This window comes from Lolium perenne, chromosome 7 (genome assembly GCF_019359855.2).
Source record: "Lolium perenne isolate Kyuss_39 chromosome 7, Kyuss_2.0, whole genome shotgun sequence".
Taxonomy (NCBI): domain Eukaryota; kingdom Viridiplantae; phylum Streptophyta; class Magnoliopsida; order Poales; family Poaceae; genus Lolium; species Lolium perenne.
Window position 1 is genome coordinate 301,877,262 of NC_067250.2, and position 9,409 is coordinate 301,886,670.

At 44.5% G+C, this 9,409-nt stretch overlaps 1 protein-coding gene across 1 annotated transcript; it reads left to right on the top strand.

Annotated features, from left to right (window-relative positions):
* The first annotated feature begins 4,631 nt into the window (after positions 1-4,631).
* On the top strand, positions 4,632-7,142 carry LOC127315109 (protein FAR1-RELATED SEQUENCE 5-like). The gene has a single exon (XM_071824380.1). It carries the CDS (start codon positions 4,632-4,634, stop codon positions 7,140-7,142), a length of 2,511 nt encoding a protein of 836 aa, XP_071680481.1.
* The last annotated feature ends 2,267 nt before the right edge of the window (positions 7,143-9,409 follow it).

Genomic DNA, 9,409 nt, shown 5'->3' on the forward strand with positions numbered 1-9,409 from the left:
TGCCCGCACGCCGCCCTGCCTGCGTCTGCCCCAGCACGCCCGCAGCAGCTTCCCGCGCATGGCCGGGCGACTCCCGTGCTCGCGTCCCTGCTCCAGCACGTTGGGCTTCCACGTTCTCGCCATGTTGCCTCCCGTGCGAGCACCCGTCTGTTCTCGTCATGCGCCCGTGCGGCCTCGGGGCTACATCCTCTGCCCCTCGCAAGGTTGCAGCTCCCGCGTGCGCCCCTGCAAGTGCCTCGTCTGGCTTCAGCCCGCCGCTCCCTCGAGCGAGCCTTGTCATGTATTTTCCTCGACATACGTTGCCCCGCGCGCCCGTGTCCGTGAAGACGCCGCCTACGACGCCCCTCCCCTGCAAGTGCTTCGTCTGGCTTCAGCCCGCCGTTCCCTCGAGCGAGCCTTGTCATGTATTTTCCTCGACATGCGTTGCCCCGCGCGCCCGTGTCCGTGAAGACGACGCCTGCGGCGCCCCCTCCGGACCAGCGCCATATGCGTCCGGCGACGCCCTTCGCACCTGCAGCGCGTAGCCGTGCAAAGTACCGCACCCGTGCTCCTCCCCTGTGCACCAAGGCCGCGCGCCCACCGCAGGCACCCCGCTCGCGGTGTTCGGCCCACACCGCGAGTTCTGCATCTCTGCTGGTCCGGCCACGCGCACGCCCAAGGCCGCCGCTCCGCTCACTCGTCGCCCGGCGCCGCCTCGCGTTCCATGGCCCTGCCGTTGTCCTGCTCCCGCGCCCTCCGGCTGCTCCGCCTGCTCCACACCAAACTCCGGCTTCGGCGCACCCCGCCGCTCTGCTCGCGCCTCCTACTCCCGCGCCGGTCCTCGATGCGCCCGACTGCTCCGCCTTGTTGTGCCCTCTATCTCCGGCGCCCGCTGGAGCCGGCTCACGGCCCTCGGCCTAGCCGCTCCCCTCACGCCATGCTCGATCGGCTGACCTCCAGAGATAGGCAGAGAGAAGGATCCTTTCACCATCTGCCACCAGCGCCATGATTCTGCTCACCATTCCAATATGTTTGTGAGGAAAAAGAATAGGAGCGGGCCACTGCAATGGGAGGAATAGAGCAAAAAGTCTGTTTGGGTTGTGGATTCTTCTGGTTACACTATTTAATTGTCTCATCAATCGGTGGTGGTGGGGTCATCAGCACCGCTTTGATCAAAACAGCTGGAAACCTCAATCACCGGGAGAAACCTCATCAATCTATGCATGAAAGAAGGAGAAGGGCCGGTAACCGGTTGCCCAGCAGACCAAAAAAAAAAAAGAAAAAAAATTACCAGGCGCTGAACCAGGTAAGAAAGAGAAGAGGAGGATGTACGTGTCTCTAGCTAATTGGAGATAAATACCAGCAATCACCTTGAGCGCCTGTTGGAGTACTTCTACTCTGTTCGCCTGCAGGGTGAGTCGTAACATGGTGACCAACACCCACAGTGACAAAAGGCCCAGTCAATCTCCGAGACTCCGGCCCAAGCACCGCGCTTGCGGCCATGGCCTCCATGATGGTTGAGGTGGTAGTGGGGTGCAGACAACTGTAGGAATATGCAGCAACAGTCGACTGGGTTCCGATGATTTCGCCACCGCCGCATCACGGTTTCCTCAAGTATTGGTGTTGAGGAAAGATATACAGTTCTCTGTTTACGGTGGTCCTAGTATGATTTTCACTATATTGGCTGACTGAGATAAACTATAGTACTGCCTGATATACTCAGCATGGGTAGTATTACTACTAGGTTGCAATCTGCAGAATATCAATGAAAAAAATAGCGCGCTAACACAAATAGCGTGGGTTTCAGAAAAACGCTATAGACGCTATAGCGTGTTGTTTTTCAAAATAGCGTTTAACAAAAAATATGAAAATTCAGGATTTCAGCATATATATAATAATAAATATAGCACTCTGCAGCTATAAAATCTTGGATATGATATTTTGCAGCTAAACATCAAACCAGAGATAGTTCACATAGTCCATAACTTGATATGACATAGTCTCAAAATCACAAACCATAGTTCACATTCACATTGTCCAGAAATGGAAGGATTGAAGGAGGGGAACGGATGCATGGGGTGAAGGCGTGAAGGTGAAGCTAGGCGTGGCCGCTTACCACCGATTGATAGAGGAGAAGGGGGGCGGAGCTGCGCCATCACGTCGTCGCCTGCCGGGCAGAGTAGGTGACAAGGAGTTGGGGAGTGCGCGATCTGAGTTTCTTTGTGTAGGGTTGCATGGATTAGGGATTTAGGATACGCAAGTGGGTCAAAATGTGGAATGAGCTACTAAAAAACTACTCTGCAAAATAGCGTGCTATACGGAATAGCGAATAGCGCCAAATAGCGTGAAATAGCGCGTCTTTAGCGCGCATAGCGTCATAGCGTGCCTAGAATGCATAGCGTAGCGTTCAATTTGTAAATACGTAACAGCGCCGCTATTAGCGTGAAATAGCGCGCTATTTTTTTCGTTGCAGAATATAGAGGCAGCAGCAAACATGACCAGACTGGCTTGTGCATGTCCATGTACAGAGAGAGCATGCAGTATTGATAATACATCAGGACAACGAAAATACTATAATGCACGAGGGCTACTCCGGTGCTCCCCCTAAACTAAGTTGAAGGGTCATAGTTGATATTTTTTCCTATGTTGGATCCGCCGAAATTCATGTCTAGCCCATGTATACTTGTCTATATTGATACGATATGTATACGTCGCGCAAGGAAAAAGAAGAGATCACATAAGCAAGATCTTTATAGCATTTTTTTTATTTCAGCACACGCACGTGACCGTAGATACGTATAAAACGAGGTACAACACAACGGCGGACCATACGGCCTGTAAATGGCTGTACGGACGGTGGATCTACACTCAAAATTACGATCGTGAGCCCTCTTAAGAACATCTATGGAAAGATCTCCACCATTATTGTATTTTACGTGCTCATATTTTTTCTAGGGGAGGAGCACCGGAGCAGATGCACATGCTCAGTTTCAACCAACAGAGGACTCTACTATCTACATAACTGAAATGGCTGCCAGTTTTTCAAGAGCAAGCCGAAGATGCATCTCGGTTGATTGTTTGTTTGGCAGCCTGAAGCCCAGAGATAAAAGACTGCCGAAATAGAATATATGTGCAAAAACAGTTACTGAGAAGTAGGAGATAAGTACACAAGCAGTTTTAAGCTCTCAACGTTCTGGCTGAATTCTTCACACTTGTAAAGCAAGACTAGAGAAAACTGCTCAGAGTAGGGGACGTGGCTACACAGTGCTATAGCACCATATAGGCTACCACAGTGCCCCCCATGTCCGAATCGTTTTTTTCCCAAAACAGCATGTGGTCCCGCCAAGCCTGTCCCGAAATAGAAAGTGGTCCCTGGGCCTCACATGCCACCTTGCGCGCCGTTTTTTTGACTCGGTCAGCAGGAAAAAACGACAACACAAGGCCCAGGGACAGAAACCCACGACCACATAACGCTTCAGGACAGAGTAAAATATACATGCCAGCGGGAGAAACATACATCCCCCGACCAATTCCACCCTGAAACCCTAGCTCCTACCTTCTTCCTCCTCACGACGGCTACATATCTTACCTCCATTGCTGCCAGGAGAGGTTCTACCAACTCTTCTACCAAAGAGCACCAACATTGCTGGAGGACAAACTTCTTCCAGCAATACATGAATATACATCTTCCTCCTCCAAAAGTTCATCAAACCTGGGCAAACCTCCCAGTACTTCTACAGATCTTCTACAAGATCTGAAGATCCGAAGAAACAGGACCTCCCAGTACTTCTCCATCCACCTCCCAATACTTCTACAAGATTTGAAGAAACAGGACAAACCTGGGCAGATCTGAAGAAAAAACCTGGGCAGAACCTGGAGGTAACAAATTGTTCTTATCTCACCCCCTGTTCTCCCCAAAACTCCCATGTGTTTCTTACTTCTATTGCCCAAGATCTGGAACACCTGAGCCATCAGGAATTTCGGATGGAAAAACTTCTACTCATGTTCAGGAAAAAGCATGTTATTTTCGTAGGAAAACATGAACAAAAAACATGCAAAAATAGCTAAGCTACTGACCTGCCTAACTTAAGATAGCATAAAATTGATCCAAACCTTTGCATTGGATGTAATTTTATACACCCAGAGATAACTTGGCATGTACATACCAGTGCATGCATCAGGTGTATTGATCCAGAACACAAAAGAAACATGGAAAAACTAAGATAGATAGGTGTCATACTTAACATAGCAAACATACTGATCCAGAAACTAGGTTTATACACCCAAAGAGCACTTCTGCTTTGCATGATTTATACATCTGCTTGTTTGCATCATTCCATGGAGTTTTTCAGTTGGGAGCAGGACATAAAAAAGAAGCATTTCTGAATCATAGATCTTCCCTTTGAAAGGGGTTTCAGTGCTTTTGATAACTTGAGCACTCCAAAAATCCATGCAGCACCACTCCAGAACCTGTGTATTTGATTGTAATAAGCTGGTTAGTTTACATCTAAAAATGCTCAAGTGAAAAATGCTCAAAAACAAATTATGGAACACTGGTTTTTTAAATGTAATTGCTATGCTCAAGTGATTTTGGCAGACTTAAACATTTTGTACAAATATGAACTAAGGCATACACAACTTTGATTGCAGATATGGATCCAAAATGTTCTACAGGAGCACTAGATCTAAATGAACCAGCAATTGAAGTTGACAGGGTAATCGAAGATGTCAGTTTGTTCAATGATTTGCAAATAGAAGTAACAGGCAGCATACAAAGGACCTTGAGCAATCCAGATGTGACCAAAAGCTCAGAACATAGCAAGCATGTGAGTGGAAGCAACACTGGTGCTTCTGTTGACACAAACCCGGAAACTGGTGAAACACTGTCAACTGATGATTCCGGCGGTGATGAAGATAAGGGTGAAGTCCAGTCAACGCCATGCAGCCAAACTGAAGTCGAAACCCCTTTCAAAGGGAAGATCTATGATTCATGGGAGGATGCGAAGATGCAGTACAACCGATATGCTAAGAAGATTGGTTTTTCCATCAAATGCAGTACATCCAAGGTTTCGAAAATTGATGATCAAAGAGACAAACAGCTATTTGTTTGCAACAAGAGTGGAAAAAATGAAGACATCAATAAGTTGGAAGCACCACCTGTTAGGCAAAGGAACAGAAGCATCACCAAGAAAACTGAATGCAAAGCAAGATTGAGAATTAAAAGGAGAGGAACAAAGTGGTATGTCACATACTTCATCGAAGAACACAATCACAGTTTGGTGAAGAAGTTTTCCTTGAAAATGTATTTGAGATCTCATAAAGGTATACCTAAGGAAGAGAAGGATTTTGTTCAGCTATTGCATAAGGTGAATCTATCTGCTGGCAGGGTAATGAGGATTATGGGAGAGGTCTATGGCGGTCTCGCAAATGTACCCTATGACAGTAAGGATGTGAGCAATTTCATGGCTAAAATTGATGAAGAACACACGCACAAAGATATGTCCCTGTTGCTAGCTCACTTTGCAAGGATAAAAAAAGAAGACCCAGATTTCTATTTCAACATACATACAGATCATGCGGACAAAGTGGACCGCATATTCTGGGTAGATGGGCCAGCGATTGCTGCTTACAAGAATTACAGTGATTGCCTCTCATTCGACAGCACCTACATGACCAACATGTACAATATGCCTTTCGCACCATTCATTGGAATCAATAGGTATTGTCAAACAATCCAGCTGGGATGTGGGTTCCTAAAGAATGAGAACATCGAGAGTTTTGTCTGGTTGTTTCAGGAGTTTCTTGAGGCTATGGGTGGTCTGCAGCCAGATAACTTCATAACTGATCAAGATGCTGCAATGAGAAGTGCAGTTCTCGTCTCATTTCCAAATTGGTGCCACAGAAATTGTAGGTGGCACATTATGCAAAATGCGCAGGCCGTTTTGGGCAACTTCTTGTCAAAACATGAGGAGTTAAGGACAGAGTTGAACGAGATAATTGATTACAACATGTCGGTTGAAGAGTTCGAAACTAGGTGGGCACAAATGATTACCAAACACAATGTAGTGGACAACCCCCATATCTATGATCTATATCATATTAGAGCCACTTTTGTGCCAGCCTACTTCAAAGAAAGGTTCTTTCCGTTCCTACAGACTACTGCTCGTAGTGAGGGGTTCAACGCAGTTTTGAAAACTTACATGGACCCGCACAACAATTTGCATCATTTCTTCCTTCAGTACATGAAGTTGCAAGAAAAGATTGATGTAGCGGAGGATGCAGTTGAATTCAAGGATGAAGACAAGACTCTTAGGGCGTGGGGAGATTTTCCAGTTGAAGAGCAAGCCTTGCAGGTGTATACACGGCCCATTTACTTGCGCTTTCGTGCGGAGCTTCGTAAAGTGACATCTTATAATGTACAGCATGTTGGTCATGGAACGTATGATGTTAGCCCTATCAAGAAATATGTTTATGGCTATGGCAGTAGAAGCTACAAGGTAGAGGCTAATTTGGAAGCTGAAAACTACAACTGCGAGTGCTGCAAATTCAGCAGGGATGGGTTGTTGTGCTGCCATATTTTTAGAGTCATGATGCAATTGGGTAACATTGACAGAATTCCAGAGAAGTACATCCTCAAGAGGTGGAGAATACCAGAAGAAATTATCGTGGAGGAGAAATTGGAATTGCCAAAGGTACCAGTAGACAGAAAAATGAGTAACAAAGAAAGGCAGCAGCTACGTTATGGAACTATGTGCAATGATTTCACTAAAGTAGCCAAAATTGCATCAACATCTGATAAGGGGAAGGCGCTAGCAGATAAATACATGCAAGCTTTAGAGAAAGAATTGTTAGACATGAAAGCTTCGGAGTCTGCTAAACGTAAGAAAACAAAAAATGCTACTACTGCTCAAGATGCAGAAGGGGCAAATGATGGTGGGCTTGATAGTTTTCCGCAGTTTGCTCATGTTGAGGATCCAGTATATGTTCCAAAGCAAGGTCGTCCAGCAGAGAAAAGAAAACAGTCTGGTTTGCATTTGAAATCATCCAAAGTTGTCAAATGCAGCATTTGTGGGTCTAATCAACACACTGCGGCTATGTGCAAAGATAAGATAACACCATCACCAGAGCCCAAAGAATTTGACTTCTTCCGTGAAATGGTGTAATCACATAAGGGAATTCGTATTTTGTTCATCTTATCAAGTACTGGTGGATTTGTTCTTTGTGTAAGATTGATTTTATACATTGCCCAAATGTTAAGCTATCTGTTGCACTGGGAATTATGATTTGGTGTCTCATATCCAAGTTCTGTTAATTAATTACATTCATGTAATTTCGGTGCTTAATCGTGGACATCAATCATTCACACTGATTATGCTTAAAAACATTCATAAAATCTGAATTTGCATGCTGAAAAATACATGCTTTGTACTTGCTGGATTGGTCATCACAAAATCATGGAGAGAAAAAAACATGATTCTGAATTTACATGAGAATCATGAAAAGATACATTTTGTACTCCACAAGTAGTACCTTTGAGCCATACATGAAGAATGTACCACTGGTTAACTTCTTATGAGAAGAGAAGTTCCTCCCAGTTGATTGTGTTCTTGTGAAAGTCCACCCATTTCTTCAAGTTAAGCTTCCTGAGAGCTGGCATGTCCGAACCTCTAAATGCTAGCATCTTTCTCCCATTCCATTCTTCAATGAACTTTAGAACAAAGTACCCACAGTCATGCCTTGAAAAAAAAAGAATGTTAGTAAGCTGAATGTACTTTCCTGTAGAAAGAAGTAATAGAATACATTGAGATGAACAATTAAAAAGCATATGTTAGAACTTACAAAGTGTCTTGCATTGGCGTACTTATGTGTACTGTTTCATATTTTGAGATATCAATTTTTGACTGACTGTAGTTCTTTGCCCACAAATGCTTTATACTTCCGATGATTGTTCGAGAATCTTTCATGAGTCCATGATCACTCTCACGTCTCATTGAGTCCATCACTTCAAACCTACCGGACTTCAAATTCAGCACGATAAGGTAGTAGTGTCCAGTCATGACATCCAAGTCAGGTGTCAAGTCTTGCAATACTGAGAACATTACCTGCATGGTTTTGAAAAAACATGAATACCTCAAATTGTTCTAAAACAAAGAGGTTTGCAACTCAATTTTAATTAAAGCCTAAATGTATAAAACATCAAACACTGCAAAAAGATTTGCCAAAAAGAACTAGGTGAACCAGACAGTAAGTACATCTTTTTCTCTAAAACTATTTCCTCTAAAACTACAGTTTATATGTGAAAAGTAATAATTGAAGAAACAACTTGGGACTTACCATGTCTTTGTGATCAAGACGGTGATTAGGAGAACACTCGAATACTTTCTTCACTGATCTATCCGTCAAACAAGTGGCAGCACTTCTGAGTTTTGTCTGCATATGGAAGGAAACAAGAAGATAACACGTTTAAAAAAAAGTGAAACTACTGATAAAATGGAACTACTGCAAAATGGCACTACTTCATTGAAGAACACAATCAAAAAGTACTGGAAAATGGCACTAACTGAAAGAAAGGGCACTACTGATGCCAATGGCAGTACTGGAAAATGCAAAACATTGAAATGAAACAAAAAGTGTGGTAGTGCACTAACCGCAATCCTAAGTGGCATGACAAACTTCTTCTGCTTGGCCATCTCTGTAGAAAGTGCTTGCAACGCGATCTCGCAAGTGGAGTTACTTAACCAACCCCCAGGCTTGACAGAGTCAGCCAAATCACGGAGGTAAATGAAGAAGTCTCCATAATCAATAATCCTTTCGTCATTCAATGTATCTTTAGTTCTCCCTCCATACATGCAAACCTTGTCGTATAACTCAGAATCTGACTTAGGAACAGACGGTTTCTTTGCGTTTGCAATGAATGGAGACTTCTGATGTGGACCTAGCTTGACTACCCTCCTCGTTTGCGGAATAGGTGTGGTGCTACCAGGCGTCGTTGGAGAAGTTCTTACATTTTGCAACACAATGCCCTTCCCTGATGAGGAAGGCATCTCAATAGAAGCATATATTTTATCCAGTGAGTCACCACTATCATTGCTGGAAATAACAACAAGTTCTTGAAGCTCCGAATCTTCTTCCGGTATTTCCATAACATTCTGCTGGTTAGGTACTGATGCTTGCTCAGCTACTGTTTTCTGAGGTATGGTTTCCTCTGCTAGTGTCTTCTCAGTTAGTGTTTGGTCACCCCAACTGTCTTCTCAGTTAGTTCTTGCTCACTTAGTGCTTGCTCAGCTACTGGTTGCTGACCCACTGTTTCTTCCACTTGACTGAAACCAAGATCAAACGATGGGCAATGTTCCGCCAGCTCTCTCACGTTTCTCTGATAATCTGTTTCATTCGCAGTTTGAACAATTAATTCCTTGGTTTTCCCTGTGTC